The sequence below is a fragment of the Nelumbo nucifera genome, chromosome 2 (genome assembly GCF_055504915.1).
Source record: "Nelumbo nucifera cultivar China Antique chromosome 2, China Antique-T2T, whole genome shotgun sequence".
Lineage (NCBI taxonomy): Eukaryota > Viridiplantae > Streptophyta > Magnoliopsida > Proteales > Nelumbonaceae > Nelumbo > Nelumbo nucifera.
The window spans coordinates 71,866,947-71,894,798 of record NC_142650.1 but is presented as its reverse complement, the minus strand read 5'-3'; the positions used below and the strand labels follow the sequence as shown (position 1 = coordinate 71,894,798).

At 40.0% G+C, this 27,852-nt stretch overlaps 1 protein-coding gene across 4 annotated transcripts in view; it reads left to right on the top strand.

The window, feature by feature from the left end:
- The window catches only part of LOC104604129 (uncharacterized), a 195,640-nt gene extending 169,755 nt beyond the window's left edge, over positions 1–25,885 (top strand). For all 4 annotated transcript variants that reach the window (XM_010268361.3, XM_010268362.3, XM_088899453.1 and 1 more), the window contains 2 exons: positions 22,364–22,614; positions 25,479–25,885. In XM_010268361.3, the coding sequence (XP_010266663.1) occupies positions 22,364–22,513 (150 nt within the window). In that variant the 3' untranslated portion in view covers positions 22,514–22,614; positions 25,479–25,885. The remainder of the gene's footprint in view (positions 1–22,363; positions 22,615–25,478) is intronic.
- The last annotated feature ends 1,967 nt before the right edge of the window (positions 25,886–27,852 follow it).

The window sequence follows — 27,852 nt, the reverse complement described above, 5'->3', positions numbered from 1 at the left end:
GAATATCCTAGCCAAGGATAGTGTTTCTTTGTCTTAGGCCTATGCCTTGGTAAGTAGTGAAGAAAGCAGGAGACTAGTCCAAGTTCAAGGGGCTGGTCTAAATGACCATTTTGCTAACATGGGGCTGAAACCAAAGGGAACTATGGGAAGTTCAACTGGTTCAGGAAAGAAGGAATCTGTGAGTACTGTAAGAAACCAAAGCATACAAAAGACAAGTGTTGGAAACTACATCCAGGGATTCTTCCTCCTCGTTTCCAAAAGAAGATTGATAATGTGAAGACCGGAAGTGCCAATATTGCTACTCGTCCAAATAATGGCAGATGCTTAACCAAAGAGAAGACTGCTAGTGAACAATTAGCAGTTATGAAGGCAGAATATGAGAAGTATGGAAGGATGATCAATCACCTAGAAAGTGCAGCCTCCTCTTCCAACCCTCCGAAAAATTCAACTTCTTCTGCATTTGCTCATTCTAGTATATGGGCTTCTGCCAATCATGCAACTATCTTAGGTAATCGTAGGATCCCTTGGATTACTGATTCTGGTGCTTCCGATCATATGACCAGCCTTTCCACCTTGTTTATTTCTTATGATTTGCTTCCTGGCCATGATAAAATCATCCTAGCCGATGGCTCTCTTTCTCCTATCTCTGGCAAGGGAACCATCAAGGCTACAGATTCTTTGTTTCTTCCTTCTGCTCTTCATGTGCCCAAAGTAAATACAAAGTTGTTATTTGTAAGTAGCCTAACTAAGTCTTTGAACTAGAATGTAACTTTATTTCCGTCCTACTGTGTTTTTCTGGATCTAGAGTCTCAGAAAGTGATTGGGAGTGGCCATGAGGCGAATGGAATATATCTATTGGATACTCCTGGACAGAGCCAAGGACAACTTGGGAAAGCTGCCTTTGGATCTATTTCTTCAGAGTCCATCAGTCGGGTCATGTTATGTCATTTTCGTTTGGGTCATCTTTCTTTTTCTACATTGAGTCATTTATTCCCTGAACTATTTAAGGGAATTAGTTTGTCCAGTCTTCATTGTGAGTCCTATGAGTTGTCAAAACATTGTAGAAGCAGTTATCCTTTGAGTAATAAAAGATCATCTTCTCCATTTCATATTGTGCACTCTAATGTGTGGGGGCCATATCACTTACCCTCTATTGGTGGCTATAAATATTTTATCTATTCATTGATGATTTTTCACGACATACTTGGCTATTTATGATGAAATCCCGTGATGAAGTTCCCAGATGAGGCAGTTCCATGAATTTGTCCTTACCCAATTTGATACTAGAATCAAAATTTTCAGATCCGACAATGCAAAAGAAGACTTTTAGAAAAACCTAACCTGTTATCTCACTGATTTGGGGGTTATTCACCAAAGTTCCTATGTTAGAACTCCATAACAGAATGGAGTTGCTGAAAGAAAAAACCGACATATTGTTGAAGTTGCAAGAAGTATCCTGTTTGCCTCACATGTTCTTAGAAGATTTTGGGGGGATGCTATTCTCATTGCAACCTACCTAATTAATTGCATTCCATCGAGAGTGTTGGGTTTTAAGTCTCCTTCATCCGGGTAAGGACCTTTTTCCTATTCCACTTCATGTCATTGGCTGTACCTGTTATGTCCACATTCCAAGTGCCCAGAGACACAAATTTGAACCAAAGGCCCACAAGTGTATTTTCCTTGGTTATGCCTCCACACAAAAGGGTTATTGTTGTTTTGATCCAAAGTCTGGAACTCAGTATGTCTCAATGGATATCACCTTTGATGAGTCCTCTCCTTTCTATGATCCTCCTCTGGAGCAGCATTGTCGAAAGGGGGAGAATTGGTCACAGTTGTTTGCTCTCCCCCTTCCTGTCCCAGTTGAGTCCTCTTTTGAGCCTCCTTCTATTTCCAATGAGTCAAGGGATGATCAGTCATCTCATTCTCCTTCCAACATTCCTATTCCTCCTCCATTACCTCCTCGTCTTCTCTTTAACCTCAGGTTGTACCAACGGCAGCAAACTAGAAGTGGGTAGATTGTTTCCTCTACATCACAGGAGCCTCCTACACTTCCAGTTACAGAAGAGACAATAGGTATTGATACAGTCCCCTTAGAGCCCCCTTTCCTAGATCTTGATATCCCAATTGCTATCAGGAAAGGTAAAAGAAAGTGTATTGCACATTGCATTTCCAAACACCTTTCTTATAGCTTGCTATCTGCTTCATATTTTGGCTATCTTTCTTTTGTTTCTTCTAACCCAATACCCAGGTCAATATCAGAAGCTCTTATTATTCCAGAATAAAAGGATGCTATGAGGACTGAAATTGATGCCCTACATAAGAATGACACATGGGAAGTGGTTGATTTGCCTGAAGGGAAGGAACCAGTGGGCTATAAGTGGGTTTTCACCATCAAATACCATGTTGATGGCACCATTAAAATGTACAAAGCTAGGCTGATTGCAATAGGTTATACACAGACATATGGGATTGACTATCTGGAGACCTTTTGCTCCCGTTGTAAAGATGACTTTTGTGAGGGTTCTTCTATCTCTGGTTGCACATTCAGATTGGCCACTTTACTAGCTGGATGTGAAAAATGCATTATTGAATGGAGAGTTACATGAGGAGGTCTATATGTCTCTTCCACCGAGGATGTATGACACAGATATGGAGGGAAAGGTGTGGAAGCTAAAGAAATCTCTTTATAGACTCAAACAGTCACCTAGGGCATGGTTTGAAAGGTTTAGGGCTGCCCTTGTTAACTTTGGCTGTATACAGACTCAATATGATCATACCCTCTTTGTGAAGAGGAGAGGCTCTTTGGTGGTATATCTTATTGTCTATGTTGATGATATAGTTGTGACTGGTAATGATGTAACAGGGATTAATGATCTTAAATCTTTCCTTCATACAGAGTTTGAAATCAAAGATTTGGGGAAATTGAGGTATTTTCTTGGCATAGAAGTAGCTCGGTCTAAGGATAGGATCTTTATCTCTCAACGAAAGTATGTGCTTGATTTACTCACTGAAACAGGGAAGATGGGTGCTAGACTAGTGGATACTCCTATTGATCCGAGTCACAAACTTTCTGCCTCAAAGGGAATACTGTTGAAGGATAAGGGAGTCTTCTAGAACTTGGGAAATTGCTCTATCTTTGCATGACTAGGCCAGACATTGCATTTGTTGTCAGCTGCATTAGCCAGTTCATGCATGCTCCCAGGACACTCGTATGGCAACAGCAGAACAGATTGTGTGTTATTTAAAGGGTTCTCTTGGAATGGGAATTCTATTTTCTAAGCATGGTCATATGAAACTGGAGGCTTTCACAGATGCTGATTGGGCCGGAAACATTGATGATAGAAGGTCGACTTCTGGGTACTGTAGCATGGTGGCAGGTAATATTGTCTCTTGGAGGAGCAAGAAACAATCAGTTGTTGCCAGATCCTCAGCTAAAGCCGAGTACAGAGCCATGGCTCATGGAGTTTCTGAGCTACTTTGGCTTCGATCCTTGATGGAAGAACTGGGTGTCAAGTATGATAAGCCACTAATGTTATATTGTGATAATCAGGCTGTCATCAACATTGCTCACAATCCGGTGCAACATGATAGGACTAAACATATTGAAGTTGACAAACATTTTATCCGAGAAACAGTGACTTCTGGAGAAGTTTATCTCGTCTGAAGGACAGATGGCTGATTTCCTTACCAAGGGAATCCCCAAGGCCAAACTTCAGCATGATACTTGCAAGCTTGGCATGATTGACATCTATGCTCAGCTTGAGGGGGAGTGTAGAAGGGATGGGCCAAATGGCCCATAGACTGCTTTCTTATTCTTTTGTTTACGTTTTATGCTGTAATGGGCCTTATGTTATGATTATTTAAAATTAACAGCCCAGTTAAGGGCCTCTCTATAATTACTGTAAATTAAGTTTAATGAAAAGGATTAGGGTGTAAGAGAGGATTACATTCGAAAATCCTTTTCTGAACCCTATTGCCGCCACCTTCTTCTTCCTCTTCTCTCTTCTTGATTCTCTGTTTCTGCTGTTCTCTATCACTTTTTTGCACTTTTTTAATCAGTCCGTTTATTTCAGAAGGTTGTTTTTCTTCTACTATAAACCCACAATATGAATAATTTAGTCTAACGATATTTATTGTACTATGTAAAATATTGTGTGGTGTCTTACATTTAAATATGTAGGCATTTGGGTGAGGCGGCCCTACAAGAATGCCTTATTGCCTAGGTGTCGCCTTGGCAACTATGATGTAGACATGGAGCATGCTTCCTTGCTGTGAAAACATTGAATTTCTAAACTATCCATTGAGATGGAGTGTAAAAATTGAGATGGAGCATGTTTCCCTAAATCTAGTGTCTTGTTAAACTATTCATGTCTCTTCCCTAAAGCCTATCCAATAGGTGGCAGAGAATTGAGATTTCCTGTACCCCATATCGACAAAAACATATACAACATCAAAAGTGTGTCCCTTAACCTAGCTAAAGTGGCCACGTGCATAGAAGATCACCAACACCTACAAGTAGCAATCTGTTATAATTACAAGTTGAAGGGCCTAGAAGGGCTGGGGGCAGATCAAAATGAATTCTTTTTCTTGGATCAGCAATAAGAACTGGAATTTTTTATTAAGAGATGTTAATTCTTGATAATACAATGGGTCAGATCTAATCCCCACAAGCTACATATGTTACAATTGTTGCCTATATACCCCTTGTTTTGCTACAGTATCAGCCGTCCCATTTGCAGTCCTTACCCAATTGAATGTAATTTTCAGCCCCTATGTGATGCTTTCTGTTTCCCTAAACTCATGCGTATAAATCCATGGCATGAGCTGTTTTATTCTTGGCCCAAGAAATGATTAGCTTTGAATCCTCCTCTACTTCTAAGAGCTGAAAGTTTGATTGTTTAGCAAACCTTAAGCCTTGCAACAGTGCCATCAGTTCTGCCTTTAGTGAGTCTCCCAACTCCAAGGGACTTGAAGACATAGCCAACACTTTCCCTATGCAGTCTCTAAAAACTCCTCCAATACCTGCCATTCCAGTGCTTCCCATGGAGCTCCCGTCAAAATTCAGTTTAATTTTATTAGCTACTGGGGGTGACCACACCAGAACAATCTCTCTTCTTTCATGAGGAAACTGCCACTTCAGACCATCCCCTTGTGATGTCATTCACTGAGAAATCTTTGAATGTATTAATTGTCTTTATCCAGTGCGTTGCTCTGATTTTTATAGCTTTGCATGATTCCTAGTTTGATCTACTTTTCTCATTAAAAATCCTTCCATTTCTTTCTGTAGAGAAGATGGGCCGAATGACCCATAGACTGTCATGTCATGTTATGTTATGTTTCTCTCTGTTGTGGGCCTTATTCTGGGCCCATACTCTGTAATGTTCTGTTTTTTGTATTTTCCTGCCCACTCAAGGGCCTCTGTAATTTGTCAAAGATTAACTTATTAATAAGATGTTTAGAGTGTTAGAGAGAGGTTATGTTCGAACCTCTTACTCTCTAACACTCATTGCCGCCAGCTCTCTCTTCTCTTCCTCTCTTGTTTGTTTATTTTCTGGTTTGCATCTAATCTCAAACAGTTCCATACATCAAGTGGACTATTTTTCAACTTGGTATCAGAGCGGGCCATTGCTTGGCGTGTCCCTCATGTGGTTCTAGTTCAGCCAATTGCACGAGGAGGTTCTAGGGCTGAAAGTTTGCAGTCATCCGCCTGGTTCTTGGAGGTCATTGGAGGGTGCCCAAGTTTCTATACACTTGGAGGTCATTGTGGGTTCGGCCTGGTTTATAGTTCAAACCAGAGACTCTCTTACTGTAAGTTTTTTTTTTCTCAATCCTTTGCTGGGTTATTTTTTGTTGTTTGGGAGGATTGTTAAAGCATTCAAAGCCCACCTCCATTCGGCCCACTATTGCTGGACTGATTCTACTCAGAAATTTCTGGGTTGTTTTGGAAGTGCCATTCGGCTGATTATTGGACTGCCAAGCTGCTGAAACTGATCTAAACTAAGTGGTACTAGTCTCATCTTCATCCCAGCCTCTTCTTGGACCTATATTGAACACTTTGAAGTGGTTTCTTCTAGTTAACAGTAGGCTGTTAACTACTGCACACTGAGTGTTCGACAAAAGGTCTCTTAAGGACTGTGGCCTTTTTTTTCTTCTCTTTTGGACAACGGCTGTTGGGAACCTGAAATGCCTTGTGATTGGAGGTTTGCTGGGTGTCCTTTGAAGGCTAAAATAGTATAGAAAGAACTACCACTGAACTGGACTGTCACAGTTATCAAGATTGAACTGATTCTGTGAGCTAGTTGTTGTTGCCTATTCAGCTCAAACTAAACTCATCAAGACCCCCAGTACTTTGGGAAACCTATTAAAAATCCTAATTGGAGCCTTTACATGATGGATTTCTCAAGCCTTGAAAACAAGAATGTTGCTGAATATGGACAGATTTTGGGAACCCCAACCGATTCTATGCTGGCTGTAACTACAGTTAAGCTTGATGGGACCAACTACTTGGCTTGGTCACAATCAGTGAAAATCCATATTTGTAGCAAAGGAAAATGGGGTTTTATTTCTGGGAGCAAGAAAGCACCTCCAGAGGATGATCCATCTTATGAGAGATGGGTGCAAGAAAACTACACAGTGATTGGGTGGCTTGTGAACTCAATGCACCCACAGATTAGTCAGCATTATATGTGGATGAACTCGGCTAAAGAAATCTGGGATAGTGTTGCAGAAACTTACTCCCAGAAGTTGAATGTTGCTAGAGCCTACAAACTGAGAAGTGATGTGAAGAATCTAAGACAGGGGGAGAAGTCACTTGCAGCATACTTCTCAGCCCTAAAATCTCTATGGCAAGAGATTGATTTGATAGAGGCTGTGACATGGGATACCCCTAAGGATGCTGAAACATACAGGAAATTGGTTGAAAGGAATAGGGTCTTTGAGTTCTTGACAGGGCTGAATTCTGAATATGACATTACAAAGCAAAACATCTTGTCCAAGGAAGATGTTTCATTGTCTCAAACATATGCTTTGGTCAGCAGTGAAGAAAGTAGGAGGCAAGTGCAGGTTCAAGGAGTCGGTACCAATGATCATTTTGCAAATATGGGAATTAAACCCAAAGGGGTTATAGGAACTCCCAGTGGCACAGGAAAGAAGGAGATGGTGTGTGAATATTGCAAGAAGTCGAAACACACCAAGGACAAGTGCTGGAAATTGCATCCCAGTCTTGTCCCTATCCGATTCCAGAAGAAGAATGATAGTAGAAAGACAGGAAGTGCACATGCAACCACAAGTACAGATACAGAGATTGAGTCTGCCAGTGCACAATTGGCAGCTATGAAAGCTGAATATGAGAAGTTTGGAAAGATGATCAGCCAGCTTGAAGGTGTAACTTCATCATCCAACCCTTCTGGAAGTCCAGCCACCACAGCATTTGCTCACTCAGGTATAAGGGTTTCTGCTAACCATGCATCCACCTCAGGTAATCCCAAGACCCCTTGGATCATTGACTCAGGTGCTTCTGATCACATGACCAACCTTTCCACTTTGTTTGTGTCATATGATTTGTTTCCTGGTCGTGACAAAATCACCTTAGCTGATGGTTCTCTTGCTCCTATTTCTAGCAAGGGAACTATCAAGCCTACAGACTCTTTACTCTTATCTTCCACTCTTCATGTACCTAAGTTAAATACCAACTTGTTATCTGTAAGTAGCTTGACCAAGTCATTGAATTGTTGTATAACCTTTTTCCCTTCTCACTGTGTGTTTCAGGACCTGAAGTCTCGGAAGGTGATTGGGAGTGGCCATGAAGCGAATGGAATATACTTGCTCGACACCCCTGGCCAATGCTTTGATCAGTCAAATTATGTTGAGTCATTGTCGGTTGGGTCATTTACCTTTTTCTGCTTTAAGTCATTTGCTTCCCAAACTGTTTAAGGGAGTCAGTGTGTCCAGTCTTAATTGTGAGTCATGTTAGTTGTCAAAGCATTGTAGAAAAAATTACCCTGTGAGCAATAAAAGATCTTCTTTTCCTTTTCATATTGTACACTCTGATGTGTGGGGGCCTTACCACTTATCCTCTATGGGGGGGTACAGATATTTTATCCTGTTTATTGATGACTTTTCTAGATTCACTTGGATATACTTAATAAAATCCTGAGATGAAGTCCTGAGACTTGTGAGGCAATTTCATGAGTTTGTTTTAACTTAATTTGATACCAGAATTAAGGTTTTCAGATCTGATAATGCAAAAGAGTATTTTGAGAAGAGTTTATCCTTGTTTCTCTCTGACATGGGGGTTATTCACCAAAGATCCTGTGTTAGAACCCCTGAACAAAATGGAGTTGCTGAGAGGAAAAATAGACATAGTGTTGAAGTTGCAAAGAGTCTTTTATTTGCCTCACATGTTCCCACAAGATTTTGGGGTGATGTTGTACTTACTTCTACCTATCTCATAAACCGTATGCCATCTAGGGTTTTAGGGTTTAAATCCCCTTCAGTCTTCTTCATCCAGACAATGATCTCTTCCTAATTCCTCTTCGTGTGTTTGGCTGTACCTGTTATGTTCACATTCCAAGTGTGCAGAGACATAAGTTTGAACCAAAAGCCCACAAATGCATGTTCCTTGATTACTCCCCCACACAAAAGGGTTATTGTTGTTTTGATCCAAAGACTGGCACCCGACATGTCTCTATGGATGTTACCTTTGATGAACTTTCTCCTTTTTATGGTTCCTCTCAGGAAGGACATTGTCAACAGGGGGAGAGTCTGTCACAAGTTTTTGCTCTTCCCCTTCCTGTCCCAGTTGAGTCTCTTGACAAACCTGTATCCTCACCAAATGAATCAAAGGAGGATCAGCCACTTCATTCATTTTGTCCTAGTGCTCCTATTTCTTTACCTCCTTGTCCTACCCATAATCCCAAAATGTATCAAAGGCAGAGATCCAGGAATGAGCAAGTGGTTTCCCTTACAACAGATGAGGCTCATACACTCCCAATCACAGACGAGATAACAGGTACTGCTTCAGCTCCCTTGGAATCATCCTTCCTAGATCTTGATGTCCCCATTGCTGTTAGGAAAGGAAAGCGGAAGTGTACTGCACACTGCATTTCAAACACCTTTCTTATGACCTACTTTCCCCCTCATACTATGCCTACCTCTCTTCAGTTGCTTCTAACCCCATTCCTAGGTCTGTATCAGAAGCTCTTGGGATTCCAGAATGGAGAGATGCCATGCAGACTGAAATGGATGCTCTACATGAAAACGGTACTTGGGAGGTGGTGGATTTGCCTGAAGGGAAGGATCCAGTTGGGTGCAAGTGGGTTTTTACCATTAAATACAGGGCTGATGGGACTATTGAGAGGTACAAGGCCAGACTTGTTGCAAAAGGCTGCACACAGACATATGGGATTGACTATCTAGAGACTTTTGCCCCTGTTGCTAAGATGACATCTGTGAGGGTTCTTTTATCTCTGGCAGCTCACTTTGATTGGCCTCTCTATCAGTTAGATGTAAAGAATGCATTTTTGAATGGTGACTTACATGAGGAGGTCTACATGTGTCTTCCTCTAGGAATGTATGGGAAAGATATGCAAGGAAAGGTATGTAAACTGAAGAAATCTCTTTATGGCCTCAAACAATCTCCTAGAGCCTGGTTTGAGAGATTTAGAGCTGCACTTGTTAAATTCGGCTATGTTCAAACACAGTCAGATCATACTCTTTTTGTGAAGAAAAGTGGCTCTCTAGCAATGTAGCCCATAACAGTATGTTGATGACATTATAGTGACTGGTGATGATGCCTCAGGCATTCTGGCCCTTAAGTCTTTCCTCCGTACAGAATTTGAGATTAAGGACCTGGGAGAGTTGAGATACTTCCTTGGCATAGAAGTTGCCAGATCCAGGGATGGGATTCTTATTTCCCAGAGGAAATATGTCATTGATTTGTTGTCTGAAACTAGAAAAATGGGTGCAAGATCAGCTGCAACTCCTATTGATATGAGTCCCAAACTTTCAGCTTCGGATGGAACTTTGTTGGAAGACAAAGGGGTCTTTCAGAGACTTCTTGGGAAGCTTCTGTACCTATGCATGACTAGGCCAGATATTGTGTATGCTGTCAGTTGCATTAGCCAGTTCATGCATGCTCCTAGAGATACCCATATGGCAACAGCAGAACGGATTTTGTGCTATCTGAAAGGCTATCCAGGAAAAGGAATTCTATTTGCCAAGCATGTTCATCTGAAACTTGAAGCCTATACCGATGTTGATTGGGCTGGAAATATTGATGATAGAAGATCTACTTCAGGGTATTGCAGTCTGGTGGCTGGTAATGTTGTCTCTTGGAGGAGTAAGAAACAATCAGTTGTGGCCCGATCCTCCGCAGAAGCAGAATATAGAGCCATGGCACATGGAGTCTCGGAATTGTTGTGGCTAAGGTCCTTAATGGAAGAACTTGGGATTGATCATGACAAACCCATGATGTTGTACTGTGATAATCAAGATGCCATCAACATTGCTCACAACCCGGTACAACATGATAGAACCAAACATATTGAGGTTGATAGACACTTTATTCGAGAAAGAGTCTCCTCCGGTGAAGTGTTTCTTCCATTCATTACTTCTGAAGGACAATTGGCAGATTTCCTCACCAAGGGCATTTCCAAGGCAAGGCTTCAACATGACACTAGCAAGCTGGGCATGATTAACATCTATGCTCAGCTTGAGGGGGAGTGTAGAGAAGATGGGCCGAATGGCCCAGAGACTGTCATTTCATGTTATGTTATGTTTCTCTCTATTGTGGGCCTTATTTTGGGCCCATACTCTGTAATGTTCTGTTTTTTGTATTTTCCTGCCCACTCAAGGACCTCTCTGTAATTTGTCAAAGATTAACTTATTAATAAGATGTTTAGAGTGTTAGAGAGAGGTTATGTTCGAACCTCTTACTCTCTAACACTCATTGCCGCCAGCTCTCTCTTCTCTTCCTCTCTTGTTTGTTTATTTTCTGGTTTGCATCTAATCTCAAACAGTTCCATACATCAAGTGGACTGTTTTTCAACTCTTTCCTCCCAAACAATCCACGCTACTATATCCTGAATTGCTTTCCTCATAATTCTTCCTCTATTTCTTGGTTGTCTTAAGAAACTTGGGCTGAATAAGCTCACTAGATCCTATGGAGGATCCATTTGCCATCAAAAAGAGGCATTGTGTGAGGTGAGACACATTTACTTGGGATAGGCTTGCTCCAAATTGCCTTCGTAGGGAAGCTCTCCCCCATGTTATTGGACTGCAAAAGAGCATTAAGAAAGGAAGCACAAGTAAAAGCCCCATTAGGAGTACAATACCATGCTATAGTGTCCTCCATTGATTGATCAAGAAAAGTTAAGTGGAGTTTACCCAGTAGTTGGATAAGTGCCTTGTTAGAATTGACAGTACAAGGGTAGTTTGGTCATTTGTCTATTTAATTAAGGTTGAGTTGTCTATTTTGTTTAGGTTTAAGTTGTGTCCCATAATGAGGGACAGATTTGTCTTTTATAATCTAATACAAAGAGTAAATATAAGGTGGATCGGCTGAGAGGGGGTGACTTTTCCTCTTTTCAGACCGAACCCTTTCTTCTTCTCCTCTCTTCTTTCTCCTCTTCTTCTTCTTTCCTTCTTACTTATCTCAGACCTTGGACTGAACTAGTGTTAATCGAATCATTCACATGGTATCAGAGCACTAGAAATTCAGTCTAGAACTCAGTTTTTTCTTCTTTCCTTCCTCTTGGGATCGTCATATCTGAACTTCTTTTTGAAATATCTCCAAACTAATTTGAGGATCGATAAGGGACCAAAAAGGAGTGGTTGTTTTTCCTTCTTGGAGGTGACTATGCCTCTAGTTGCTGTAGTGGTGGTTGTTGTGGTGGTTTGCTAGAAACCCTCAAATCGATGACTCAAAGAGGGCTGGTTGTGGACAGGTGTGAGAAGAGCTCTCCAGTCAGATGATAGTGTAGTGTGTTCACTCTCTTTTGGACGGGATTTCATCCATGTGGCAGTGTTCAAATGACCTCTATCAAATTAAATGGTGAGAACTATGTGTAATGGGCTAAACCAATGGAAGTGTTCTTTAGAGCTAAGAACAGTAGGATGCACAGATTATGGCCTAGTTGTGGAATAGCATGGAGCCTAAAATTAGTGTAAATTTTATGTTCTTGGATACAACAAAGGAGATCTGGAACCATGCTAAGAAAATTTACTCCGGCCAAGATAACACTACTAGAGTGTACCAACTTTATCAGGAGTACTTTAACCTAAAGCAGGGAAATCAAAGTCTAGAATAGTACTATGCAAGCATTAGGGGTGGCCACGAGCCGAGCTCGAGCCTAGATTATAGGCTCGATTAATAAATAAGCCAAGCTCGAGCCTAATAGAGCTCGGCTCGTGAGGCTTGTGAGCCGGCTCGAATATATATATATATATATATATATATATATATTATAATTCTTATTTTTTAAGTATCAAATAAAAAATATTTTTTATATATAATTTTTAATTTTTATGAAATATTTTTTCTCAAATCGAGCTCGAGCCGAGCCGAGCTCAAGCTCAAGATTTTAGCTCGAACTGACCTCGAGCTCGAGCTCGAGCCCAAGCCTTATACTTCCTAGGCGAGCCGAGCTCGAGCCTCATACTATTCGGCTCGGCTCGGCTCGAATCCACCCCCAGCAAGCATGAGAAATCTCCATAATGAGCTTAATGTATATCACCCTTTGACTCCGGATGTTAAAATTCAGCAACAACAATGAGAAAAACTTGATGTGACAAGGTTTTTAGTGGGCTCCTCAAGAGTGGAATGCTCCATAGGTTCAATAAAAATCCTCTAGAGTCGGGCAAACACCTCCTCAAGAGAGGGGAGAGCAGATCCGCCTAATATTTGTGCTCGAACAAGTTCATATTCAGGTGGTTGTGGATTTCCAAGGACTTGAGGTGGTCTTATGTTCAATCGTACTGGTGGTCGCAATGGAGGTCGAGATTCAAGGGGAGGTGAGGTCGTGGTAGAGGACGGAGTATTGGTCCTAGGAGGTGCACATATTGTGGATTAGAGGGGCATATTGTTAACTTCCGTTACAAAACTTAGGCCAATCATGCTATGACTTGTGGTGGTGGCATAGTTAGTGAGAATCAGCAAGCTGATCAAACACCCTCCACATCTACAGGTGCTTCTAGGAAGGAAATGGTGAGTGCCCCACGTGAGGAGTATGAGAAGTTTCTTCAGACATCCTCTCAACAAAACACAGCTACTCTTGCACATTCAGGTATGGCTTGCTTGGCATCCAAACCCTCACACTAGGTTATCGACTTTGGAGCCTCCGATCGTATGACTAGGACTCCAGGTGTGTTTCCTCTTCCAATTGCAGTTGAGGACCCCCTTCCTACGGTTCCTGTTGTGTCTCAGTCATTGTCTCCTCCATGCAGGTTAATACTGAAAGGCCACCAGTCACACAAGTGTATAATCACGGAAGAGCACCAGCCCCTCCAATTCAGGCCCCGTTGACGGATCCTGTAGTTGTACCTCCTCCTTCTAACCTTGATCTCCCTATTACATTGTTGAAAGGTAAGCGTAGTTGTACATCTCATCCTTCTAACCTTGATCTCCCTATTACATTGTTGAAAGGTAAGCGTAGTTGTACATCTCATCCTATTTCCCATTATGTTTCTGTTGCTCACCTTTCTACTTTCCATCGACGGTTTATATCTTTGTTATCATTTGTTTCTATTTCGACTGCTGCTACAGTAGTCCGAACAGGAAGAGGAGAAGAAGAAGAAGAAGAAGAAGAAGAAGAAGAAGAAGAAGAAGAAGAAGAGGAAGAGAAGAAGAGGGGTCAGTCGAAAATCTGATGGTTAACCCATTCAGTCGACCCCCTTAATCTATATTAGCTTCTAATCATGTTTACAAAGACAGAAATGCCCTTACTTAAGTGTGGGGCAGAGTAACTCTAATAACACAACCACATAAGCAAGTTACTTAATAAACAGAAGAAGACTAAACTACCCCTATTCGACACATCTTAACACTCCCCCTCAAGCTGGAGAATATATGTCATATAATCCCAGCTTGTTACATAGATAGTTCACTTTCCCTGAGCTTAGAGCTTTTGTAAACAAGTCTGCCCACTGGTCATTGGAGCTCACATGTTCTGTATTTATCTCTCCGGCAAGAACCTTCTCTCTCACAAAGTGGCAATCAACCTCTATGTGCTTTGTTCTCTCATGAAAGACAGGATTGGAAGAGATATGGAGTGCAGCTTGGTTGTCACAGTACAATTTCATAGGTTTATCCATGTGAAACCCAATTTCTTGTAGAAGATTCCTCAGCCACACTAATTCACAGGTAGTGTGAGCCATGGCCCTATATTCGGCTTCAGCACTGCTTCTGGCTACAACCGTCTGCTTTTTACTCTTCCATGTCACAAGGTTTCCTCCCAGAAATGTGCAATAGCCTGTAGTAGATCTTCTGTCACTCACTGAGCCTGCCCAATCTGCATTTGTATACCCAACTACTTCAAGTTTTCCTCCTGGTTTATACAATAGCCCACGGCCTGGAGCTCCTTTCAGATACCTCACAATTCTAAGGACTGCATCCCAGTGAGGTATACGAGGGTTCTGCATGAATTGGCTCACCACACTGACTGCAAAGGAGATGTCGGGTCTCGTGATAGTCAGATAGTTCAGCTTTCCCACTAGTCGTCTATACCTTCCAGGATCTTCAAATACTTCTCCTGTATCACTGCTCAACTTAACATTTGGTTCCATAGGGGTCTCAGCCGGTTTTGCACCTAACAGTCCTATTTCTTCCAATAGATCAAGGACATATTTCCTTTGACACAGATTCACACCTTGTTTTGACCTGGCAACCTCAATTCCCAAGAAATACTTTAATGTTCCAAGGTCCTTTGTTTGAAAATGATTTTGCAGAAATGCCTTTAGTTTGCCAATCCCCAATTTATCACTACCAGTGATGACAATATCATCCACATAGACCACTAATAAAATCTTCTCAGCTTCTGAGTCATAGCTGAACACGGAGTGATCAACCTGGCATTGCTTCATTCCAAAACTCTTCACCACTTCACTGAACTTCCCAAACCAAGCACGTGGAGATTGCTTCAACCCATAAATTGCTTTCTTCAGCTTGCACACCTTACCACCCTCCCCCTGAGCAACAAACCCAGGTGGTTGCTCCATATATACCTCCTCCTCTAGATCACCATGAAGGAAGGCATTCTTTAGGTCAAGTTGAAGGAGAGGCCAATCATACATAACTGCCAAAGAAATTAGAACACGAACGGAACCAATTTTAGCCACCGGAGAGAATGTCTCCATATAGTCCACACCATACGACTGTGAGTAACCTTTAGCAACAAGTCTGGCCTTCAGACGCTCCACACTACCATCTGGCAAGTATTTCATAGTATACACCCATTTACAGCCCACAGCATGCTTCCCAAGTGGGAGAGTAGTGAGTTCCCACGTTTGAGTATGTTGAAGAGCAGAAAGTTCCTCCTCCATTGCCCGCCGCCATCCAGGTGAACTAAGAGCTTCTTGAACATTGTTAGGTATGGAAATAGAAGACAAAAGTGAAACAAATTGGCGATGTGAGGTAGAAAGACGAGATAATGAAACAAAATTGGAAATGGGATGGAGTGTAGAACTACGTTTACCTTTCCGTAAGGCAATGGGTAGGTCAAGATCTGAAGGTTCAGCAATAGGAGCCATGAGAGGATCCGCAGACGAGGTAGAAGTAGGAGGAGGGGCCGGTGTCGTTCGACGTGTATACACTTGTCGGATCGGTGGTCGTTCAGTGGTGACCTGCACTGGATGAGGAGATGAGTCTACTCCAACAACAGCCTCTGGAACTGAATCACTGACAGGAAGAGGAAGAGGAGGTAAGGGTGAGGACAAGGGTGCTTCAGGACGGGAGAAGAAGGGAACAAACTCAAAAAAGGTGACATCAGGGCAGACATAGCACTTTCGGGCAATGGGATTATAACACTTGTACCCTTTTTGAGTCCGCGAGTAGCCAAGGAAGACACATTTAATTGAGCGTGCATCTAGCTTGTCTATTCCAGGACTCAGATTATGAACAAAGCACACACAACCAAAGACACGAGGAGTTATTGGAAACGGAGATAAAGTGGGAAACAAGATGGAGAAGGGTGACCGACCATGAAGAATAAAAGAGGGTATCCGATTAATGAGAAAACATGCAGTGAGTACAGCATCACTCCAAAACCGTTTAGGAACATTCATGTGGTGAAGCATAGACCGAGCAATTTCAAGAAGATGACGATTCTTCCGTTCAGCCACCCCATTTTGTTGAGGGGTGAAAGCACATGATGTCTGATGAATAATGCCATGCTGTTCTAAATACTGTTGAAATGCAGTAAGAAAATATTCACGACCATTATCTGAACGGAGAACTTTGATTGGAACACCAAATTGTGTACGTATTTCAGCATGAAATTTTTGAAAAATGGAAAATAATTCACTTCTTTCTTTCATTAAGTAAATCCATGTCATTCTTGAACAATCATCAATAAAGGAGACAAAATACTTGTACCCATTGTAAGACTCAATTTTGATTGGACCCCAAACATCTGAATGAACCAAAGAAAAAGGACTCAACATGCGACTCTCAACTCTCAGACTAAAGGACACACGACGGTGTTTACCAAACTGACATGACTCACATTGTAAAACTGACAACTGACTCAATGATGGAACCAACATCTTGAGAACCTTGAGAGATGGATGTCCCAGTCGACAATGCCATTGTAGAGGAGTAAGGAGGTCTGAAGTGCAATTGAAGATCCACCGTCGTCAAGGTAATACAATCCACCAGCTTCATGCCCCCCACCAATCTTCTTCCCCGTCTTGAGATCCTGAAAAACACAAGTGGAAGGAAAGAAGGTAACAGAACAGTTAAGAGCTTTGGTTATTTTACTAACAGACATAAGATTGAATGGAAACTTAGGTACATATAAAACAGATGATAAGGGGACAGAAACCAAGTCAACATTACCAACACCACAAATGGGAGATGAGGACCCATTGGCAAGTGTAACAGTTTGTGATGTGGAGGTTTCAGAAAGAGAAGAGAACACACCTGGAGTCCCGGTCATATGATCTGAGGCTCCAGAGTCAATAATCCAGGAAGGAGTTTTAGATGACATGCAAGCAATACCTGATTGGGCATATGTGGCAGTGGTATGCTGTGAAGTAGTTTGAAGGAACCGTTCATACTCATCACGCGGAACACTCACCATCTCCCTCCCAGAAGTAGATGTAGATGTGGGAGGTGTTCGGTCTGCCAGTTTACTGTCACTAATAGCAACCTCGCCTGCTACAGCATGATTAGCCCATTTAGAGGGAGGGCCATGTAGGTCATAACAGAAATTCATTGTGTGTCCATCCCTACCACAATGAGTACATTTCCTTGTAGAATTATTTTTTCCTCTACCACGGCCTCCCCCTGAATCACGGCCACCCCGACCAATCATGGAATTGCCACGGCCCCCTCTGGAATGACCTCCCCCTCTTGTACTATGTCCACCACCTCTAGCTGTCACAAGTGCTGATCTATCATACTGTGTGGGGTTCTCTGTCTGGCCCAAAGAAATTCTACGAAGTCTTGAGAATACTTCCTCAGGTGATGGAAGAGTAGAGCCCCCCAATATTTGAGCTCTAATTGGTTCATATTCTGACTTCAGCCCCACTAAAAATCTTGTAACATCAAGTTGCTCCTTTTGCTGTTGCTGAACTTGAATATCTGAAGTAAGGGGATGATAGACATTGAGTTCATTCCTTATATTCTTCATGCAGGCATGGTACTCTTCTAGTGTTTTGGTTCCTTGTTGTAGATCAAAGTACTCCTGATACAGCTGATATACTCTTGTTGTGTTGTCTTGTCCAGAATATAGCTTCTTAGCATGCTCCCATATATCCTTAGCCGTATCAAGGAACATGAAGTTGGCACTGATTTTGGGTTCCATACTATTCCACAGCCAAGTCATGATTTGAGCATCTTCTTGTTCCCAATCATCAAACCCTGGAGAGTCAACCGGTGGCTTCTCATCTCTTACATGCTTTACTTTCTTCTTTGCCTTGAGAAAAACTTCCACTGATTTAGCCCATGGAACATAGTTCTCTCCATTTAGCTTAATTGAGGTCATTTGTACCCCTAGGTAGTCGGAGGAAATTACTACACTAGGTTTCTGATCATTTTAGCCATCTCCTATTGCTGCCATTGTACTCTTTCACAGTTGTCTCTAACTTTACTTCTCAGCTACAAGCTGATTGATGTTGTTCACAGTTTGATATTTCAGCACCTATTGCAGTCTCTGAACACCACAGTGGAAGCATACACTTGTTCTTATTCACACTACTGCTGACTTCACACACTTACGTCCCACATAAGAATCAGTTTACCATTCATTAATCACAAGTAGAGGCCCTCTTACAACCACTCAAGCACCACAACAGAGTCAAATCTGCTGCACCCAGTTCAGACTTGTTCAACACACTAGAGGGCATTACACAACCACAAGGAGTTCGGCAAGTTCACTGCATTCTACCTTACACCACTCAGCCACTTACAGCAGCCCTAACACCATTCGGCTACTGCACACACAGCTATTCAACAACTTACAGCAGCCCTACACCATTCGGCTACTGCACACACAGCCACTCAACAACTCACAGCAGCCCTACACCATTCGGCTACTGCACACACAGCCGTACCTAGGGCAACAATGAACCTAGTTCTCTAGGTTCTACTCAATACTAACAGCTTCTTGTAGAGTTTCTACCCAGAAATATAAGTAACACTAGAAGAAGAGAGAACCGACCTTCCTTTGAGAATATCAATCAACCATTCACTGCTGAAGTTACTTTCCTTGTTGAAGAGAGTTATGCGCAGCAGAGAGACAAGCTGTAATGTTTCTGACCTAGGGCGAACCAGTCCTCTCCATCGACTGACCAGAAACGAAAGTGAAGAGTCACGAACAACACTGAGGTGCTTTACCAACTGACTTAGATCAGGAACCTTGCTCTGATACCATATTTCGACTGCTGCTACAGTAGTCCGAACAGGAAGAAGAAGAAGAAGAAGAAGAAGAAGAAGAAGAAGAAGAAGAAGAGGAAGAGAAGAAGAGGGGTCAGTCGAAAATCTGATGGTTAACCCATTCAGTCGACCCCCTTAATCTATATTAGCTTCTAATCATGTTTACAAAGACAGAAATGCCCTTACTTAAGTGTGGGGCAGAGTAACTCTAATAACACAGCCACATAAGCAAGTTACTTAATAAACAGAAGAAGACTAAACTACCCCTATTCGACACATCTTAACAGTTTCCATTCCTAAGAATGTCCAAGAAGATATTACCTCTCCAGGATGGTGGCAAGCAATGGAAGAGAAATTGTCTACACTAGCACACAATCACGCGTGGGAGCTTACCACTCTCCCTCCAGATAAGCATGTTGGATGTAAGTGGGTATGCACAGTGAAACATCTTCTAGATGGTAGTGTGGAATGATTGAAAGCCAAGTTAGTGGCCAAAAGCTATTCTCAGTTGTATGGTGTTGACTATACAGAGACATTCTTTCCTGTGGCTAAGATTGGTCCAATTCAGGTGTTGAGTTCTTTACCAACAATGTATGATTGGCCCCTCTTTCAACTTGACATAAAAAATGCCTTCTTACAAGGTGATCTTGTTGAGGAGGTATATATGGAGCAACCACCAAGGTTTGTTGTTCAGGGGGAGGATGGTAAAGTTTGCCGACTTAAGAAGGCGCTTTATGGGCTAAAACAATCCCCACTTGCTCCTTGTGCTGGAGCGCAAGCCGCAAGGAATATTACTAGACTACGAGTCACGTTCCCATACAATAACAACAAGAAACTCTCTTAAATGACCAATAAGTCCCCCCTAAAATTCTAATAAAATAGAAAATACACCCAAATCTCACCTCTCCACCACCCTGTGAAAGGCTGAAAGCACAAAGCTGAATAAGTCAAAAATGAAGGCTGCAGCTGGACAGCATTATAAGCTCAGCAGGATTCTGATTTCTGAAATCACGCCTAGTTGCATTTAGCAATTGAGACATTTCAAAAAAAGAAAAAAAATATATATTTTCCTTTAATCAGTGGCTCGGGCTTCCATGGAAAATATGACCCAACGTTCAACTCCAAGTCGGGCTAGTTGGTAGAGTAGTTTTGATTCTGTTGGAATTTGGATTGAATTCTTCCATCTAGGACATCAAAAAGGCTGCTGACTCTGACACCCCAAATGGGGGTATGCCATGGAGGTAGCATCATGAATTATATAATAAAGTTTAAATGACGAAAATGCCCTTCGTTTGTGATAGTTAAACCAGTAGTTAATTTAGTTGTGGATAGAGAATTGGATATGACATACTGGAAAGTGAACAACCCAAGAAGAGAGAAAAGGCATACCTGCTTCCACCAAAGGCACCAGCATTCATGGTTAACTGGTCAGTGAGGCCAGCTGATTTGGGATCCACACTCGACGCCTTGCCGTACTTCACCTCTAGATCCTCCCCGGATGGCACGAAGGACGCTCCATTTACCATTATGTCGCCTTCCGTCCTCCAATTCCAACTCGTCCACTCGCCCTCATCCGTATCCACCTGCTTTGTCACCTGCTTTGACCCGACCCACACCCACAGTACCACACCACAAAGACACGAAAGTGCACGTTAGCACAAACACAGCTACAGGGGCGGATGGTATCGATAAACACTGACTGTTGTCTATAGTACTGTTACTATTGTACCTCCTTGGTATCCGGGTTCGATGACGTAATGTTGCAGTTGCCCTGACTGTTGATGGTGGGATTGGCACTACCTCCGATTGCGTACATCTGTCACTGCATGAAATCGTGCTAGATCTTTGTCTAACAAGAGATCCACTACAAGGTATTGTACCTTGGTGGCAATTTGGTGACTTGGAATAGCAAGAAACAAACTATGGTAGCAAGAAGCAGCGCTGAGGCTGAATACAAGGCCATGGCTCATACTACATGTGAACTAGTGTGGCTGAAAAATCTTTTGCAAGAGATGGGGTTCTCAGTTGACAAATCCATGAGGTTGTATTGTGATAACCAAGCTGCAGTCCACATTTCTTCTAATCCAGTCTTTCACGAGAGAACAAAACATATTGAAGTTGACTGCCACTTTGTAAGAGAAAAGGTGATTAGTGGAGTGATAAATAGAGCTCATGTCAGTTCAGGAAACCAGTGGGCAGATTTGTTTACAAAAGGGTTGAGTCGAGGAAGATTGGATTACATATGTCACAAGTTGGGACTATATGATATATACTCTCCAGCTTGAGGGGGAGTGTTAGAATCGACAGTACAAGGGTAGTTTGGTCATTTTCCTATTTAATTAAGGTTGAGTTGTCTATTTTGTATAGGTTTAAGTTGTGTGTCCCATACTTAATGAGGGACAGATTTGCCTTTTGTAATCTAATACAGAGGGGGGGTAACTTTTCCTCTTCTCAGACCGAAAACTTTCTTCTTCTCCTCTCTTCTTTCTCTTCTTCCTCTTCTTTCCTTCTTACTTATCTCAGACCTAGGACTGAACTAGTGTTAATCAAAACATTCACATGCCTCACACTCATTGATCCTCAAACCCTTTCTAAACCCGAAGCCCAAGTAAATCCCTAAAGGAGAAAAAGTAGCAAATCTCAAGACAAGTAGTTTATAGTTAGACAAGGAGTAGAGGCTAGGAAAAGCAAACTGAAGGGGGTTTCAACCAGCCAAAGGTCTTCCCAAAACAATACCCAGGTCCCACTTCCCACATCATATCTAATGAAATTGATAAAGATTGGATATACCACCTGTATTGATTTCCAAGGAGAGAGTGAAGTTGATGAAGAGGCTACGTTTGCATCCCTTCCATTATTTAGTGTCCCGTGAATGCTTGCAATTTACCTTATGCCGAAGTTTGTCATTTTCCATGGAAACCTCCATAACCATTTGCCTAATAGTGCTGTATTTCTAGATATTAGGTTCCCTATTCCAAGCCCACCCTACTCCTTAGTTCCCAAAGGAAGTCTCTCATGATCTTTTCTAGTTGACTCCTAACTCTAGCTGGAATCCTAAAGCTGGAAAGGTAGTAAATAGGTAAATTAGTTATTCTTCCACCCATTGAGATAAAATTTCTTTTCCAAAGTGCCAAAAAGATTACGGGTCAAAACAGAACTCATGTAGCCGACCCCATTATAGCTGGGAAGATGATGATAATGATGATGATTTTTTTCTGCATAAAAAAAATAAACAAATGATATATATAATTCTTTTCTCACAATGTTACACAGGAAATGCATAAGAAAAAGGTGATGAGACCATATTCACCAAGTACTGACGGTACATGTGAAGTATTTCCAAAAGATGGTATCAGTAGTTGGAGCCCCCAACAGGTTCCAACATCAGTGCACCTGAATTCCGTTTTTGGTAACAGAACTTGATCCAACAGAAAGCAGGGGCCCTAGTGGAAATGATTTCTGTGGTTTATTATCTAGGGAGTATCATGGATCCCATCTGCCAGCTTATTCATATTGCTTTAAAGGTACAACTTATTCTGTTTTCTCCTGATTACTATTGTTTAACATACGATGTTATATCGACGAAAGAAACATATGGTGGTGCAAATTCTAATAATTGTTTTATTAAAAAATTTCATTGTTCTTTGTTGGAGAAAATTTATTTTTCTTGATCAAGAGTCTTGGTTGATGATTTATCATTTTCTTGACAAAAAGGGGAAAGTGCAACAAATAACCCATCTGCATGGATGCCCCCAATTGAAAATGCAATATGAAAATTAAGATTGGGATTTGGCAAAGGGCTGAACTGTTGAACCACAAGCTTGGGATTGAATCCCAACTTCCTCGATATTAACTATGAACTAGTGACTAACGTGCTTTCTTACCCTAATGAAAAAGAAATTGGCAAAAAGGAGAGAATTCAAAGAAGAAAATAGTTACTTGTAAATTGCATGGTCATTCTAAGTTATTAAACTTGCATTGGGAGGAAAGCTTCTACTAGATGTCATTGACAAACTAGAACAAAAGAATGAGCAAAATAGAGAGTCCAGAGAAAAAAATGCTTGTAAATAGCTGTCATTCTAACTGATAAAACATCCTTAGAAGGAAAGGTTCAGAATGAAATCTATTCTTACCATTTTCTCTTGGTTGGGAAGTAGGTCAATAGTTGTGAGGGCTAGATTTGAGCCCTAGTCTGGAGTATAAATCGCCCAACTTGATAACCCTGCAACTCTTTCAGCCAATTAGTAGGTAAGAAAGGACCTCTACTGTAATTGGATATGAATCTTTTATTCCTAAATGTTGATCACACTCTGATTGCAGCCAAAAAGATTTAAATTCAGGCTCAGGATTGGCTTATGTGACTCACTAAAACAATCCAAGCTAGCTTTGCTCATTTACAGCCCTATACCAGACTTGTCCTCACGTGGCCATGAGAGTGAATGGAACAGAAGGAGAAAACCATATAATTGCAGGTCCAGGTACCATGAAGCTTGTAAAAATTGTACCTTATCCATTACCTAAGACTCTTTGTATTCTATTTCTTGAAACTTTATCTTACTCTGTTCAAGTCATTGGGCATGAGATTCAAGAACTCCTGTGGTGTAAACCTTATCTTCTATTTCTTCAAACAAATGAAGGATATTAAATGAAAAAATAATTTTATGGACGACTACCCTAGAAAACAAATCGTTTTAAAATAAGTAGATCTAAAACAGAGCATATCATGTGTAATTTTAATAATGATGAGGTTACTCTTAGTATTGGAGATTGTTATCAATGAAGAAAAAATAGAAAAATAGTGAAGAAAGAAGAGAGAAGGGAGAGAAGAGAGAGAGGAGAAGAGAAGTGTTGGAGTTCGAAAGTCATCTGGTGGCACAAGCTCTGTTAGTATATATAGGGCTACATAATAAAAGAATATAAATGACACTATGTCCCTACATTACATATTACATAAGACATTAATAGTTCTAACACACCCCCTCAAGTTGGGACAGAGATGTCAATCATGCCCAACTTGGCACACAAGTCATTGTGTTGCAAGTAATGAAGGCCCTTGTGAAGATATCTGCAAGTTGTTCTTTTGAGCTAACATAGTGAGCCCTTGATGGCAGCCTTGTTGAGCTAACAAGTAAAACCTGAAACTTCTCACAACATTCAGACACTTAGTTTTAGAGATTTTCTTGGTACATAACCAAGAGGAAGAAGGGAAACAAAGAAATTACTTCTAGATTGGTCGTAGATAACTTTCTTGAACCCAATCTGTAGAAGACAGCATGGAGAGGAAGAAGAAGATGATCGATTTGTTCTCAGGCTCAGTATTTGCACTCTGATGCCATGCTACCAGTGAAGAAAAACAAAAAAAAAAAATGCAAATATGATCCAATCCAATTTACTTAATGAAGTTTTTAAAAATATAACAGTTTATATAAAGAAAAGAAAAAACAAATATACAAGTATTTTCTTTAAAGTAGCATGATATCTTTTTAAAATAGCATTAATGAGCAACCATATTATTCCATGTGTATTAAAGTACAGAAAATATTCATTTGTAAATGCTTAGGCCTTGATCCATAAATCCCATAATCAAACCAACTCTGAATGTTTTTGCCTCTATAATCTCAATTATTCATTTAAGTTTTTTTTTATGACTAATTTCATAAAAGAAGGTAATTTTTCTACTGCACATAACACCATTGTTTATTAAACATTGTTTATTTTAAATTTTATGGTATTAGTTTGTTAAGCTATGCATGTGTGAATCAGTGTTTCCTTGGGACACTCTAATGTTTTATACATTCCATTTTTATGGTGAAATTATACTTCACATAAAGTTATAAACTATTAAAATACGTGTTTCTTATGTATAGAGTTATTAGAGCTGTAGATAATATAAAATTCATATATTTTTAATATATATTTGAATTTCCATGGCATATCCGCGCATATCCCTTTTACAATATTATAAATATTGTAATCGGGTATCAGGAGTGAGTGTCCATGTTACGTATAATTGGGTTTGCGTGCCTACTATCTAAGGTCAAAACCCAAACCCTGTAGGGTTTTGATAAACAAGTCCTATTAGGGTCAGAACAGATTGGATACCCTAAAATTCCCACAAAATTGCCATTCGCAGCTCTCATATCAATACTTTGAACCATGGCCTTATTTCGTGTTATCTCAAAATTTGCATATATCACTCTGAATAAACATCACCATGTTCTAGCAGCAAAGCTGAATGGTCTGTCTATGTCCTCATGCACAGCACATGTACCATTTCCACGAGCTGTGTTGCTTGTTTGACCAACTGATATATCCATGTTTTTATTAGATTATATTATTATTTCATCAGCACGAATTATTTATCAATTCAATTTAACCATGTCTGCAGGTGGAGATAATGATAAAAAATTGTAAAGATCCCACCATATTGATCTTTGCAAGATCCTGCAGAAGCATCTCTTAAGTCTTAAGCTTTTCCGAGGAAAGAGGATGAATAAGGGCACTGGGGGAATGAATCTCTATCAACTCTCTTGTATATTCAAATTTTCATTGTGAATAGCAACAGTAGCTCCATTAAGTTGGAAGATCCGAAGATAAAAGCAATGTGAGCCCCACGGCGGTGAGCGCTGCTGAAGTCCTTAAATCAACAAGGATGGAATGTAAATGAGGATTTTGTGCGAAAAGACAGACCTATGGTCGTTTTAACCCCTCCTTATTGATCGACTCTATAGTCTATACAAGCCAGAGCAGCCTCACGAGTTGGACAATTAATGAAGGCAAAGTCTTTTCTCTTAACCCAATATGCATATTTCGTGCAAGAACAACTTTCTCAAACTCCCCAAATTCTTTAAAATGCTTCCTCACTTTTTTCTCATCCCAAGCAGTTGGTAAAGCTTATGCAAAAACTGATTTAACCTGCATAAAAGCAAGTACAAGAGGGGAATATAGCTCCAAGCCTTGGAAATCTGATTAAACAACCACACCATTGACACCTAAACCAATTTAATGATAGAAAGCAAACACTAATCACATAATAAACTGGATACAAACCTTCAGCATCTCCTCTTCATCTGGCTCATTTAGAGGTTCAGCCCAAGCAACACTTGCATCAAAATATTCAAATTGAGATACATAACAAAATGCAAAAACATCTTTCTTCCATTTCTTGTCAATGTTTCCAAGGAAAATTCAGCCGGAGTGAAGCACCCTATCCATAGTAAAACTAAAACATGTCATGTATGGTTTGTCGACAAGCTGCAGCATATCCACAGGACGAGAAGATGGTATCTAAGATGAAGAAATGGAAGCAAAGAGTTTTTTGAGGATAGATGGGATGTATAGAATATGAAATGCAAGTATCCAGTAACGAAAGAGATTATGAAAAAACAAGGGATGCTTAAATACGAAAAACAAGGAATGAGATTTGCAATGTGGTTCTCCTTTGCTTGGCTCCTCTAAGAGTTGGGAACACTAGTAGGGCAGAATTGTTAACTGCCATCTAGGGTGCACAGTTTGTACTTCAGCTAGGTGTGAAACAGCGGGTGGTGGGTTGGCTACAGAATTTGCTTGGTGTAAATCTGAGCTAGACCTAGTTTAGAAAAAAAAAATATTTGCATGAACCCAAGGTTGGGATAAGTTATAAATGATCATCCCTAAGTAGAATATGAGCCTTATGATTTTATGTTAATTGATTTTATAATATTTATATGGAATGGAAATGGTTTTGTTTTATTATTTTTCATATTTTTTAACTTTTCATTATTAATTGTAATTATCCTATTAATATTAATTATATTTAAATAGAATTAAATTGTATTTTAGTTTTTTAATTTATGAACTATTAATTTTTTTTTTCCTCTTTTTATAATTGATAGATAAAATCTTGCTAAATTTTAATATTTTTATTAACTTTAGTAATTTTTATTAATTATAGTTATTAGGTTTCAAATTATATGCGGAGCTGCTATCACTTACTAATCTTCTCTTTTGCACATTTGTTTCACTTGTTTCACATGTTTGGGATTGGTTTATAATTGGTTTCAGTGTACTTTTATAAACTAATATTATATTAAATTAGTAAGAATTTAATAAATTAATAAACTAATTTGTATTTTCTAATGGTAAATTAATATGGAAAGTTGTCTAAAAGTCACCATGAGTTTTCAGCATTTCTCTTAAACTCACCACAACTTTTCAAAATGTCTAAAACTCATCATGTCACTAACTTGACATGAAACAGACTAACGGGTGTTAATATATTATCATTTTAACCTACATAGAAAAAATAAAATATATATAAAATAAATTAACGATTGTTAATATTAACCATTTTAATATTTAGACATGAAAAAAGGAAAAAGTTCAAAAAAATATTTTCAAATATAAAATACATAAAAACATAGAAATTACAAAAAATATAAAAAATTATAAAAATTGCAAACAAAATAAAAATTATTTTCAAATTATAGAAACTATAGAAAATCAAAATCAAAAATCAAAAAATAAAAATTGTAGAAAAAACACCAAAAATTATAGAAAAACACAAAAAATGCAAATAAATAACAAAAAATACAGAAAAATTTATAGATTGTAGAAAATAGAAAATTGTAAAAAAAAAAAGAAATTATAACAAAACACTAAAAAAGCAAAAAAAAAAAACAAGAAAATTGAAAACTGAAAAAGACCATTTTTCCTCTAACTCACCATTCAAGGGTAATTTGATCATGAAAATTGTTATTTATGCTGACATGGACACCTTCGTT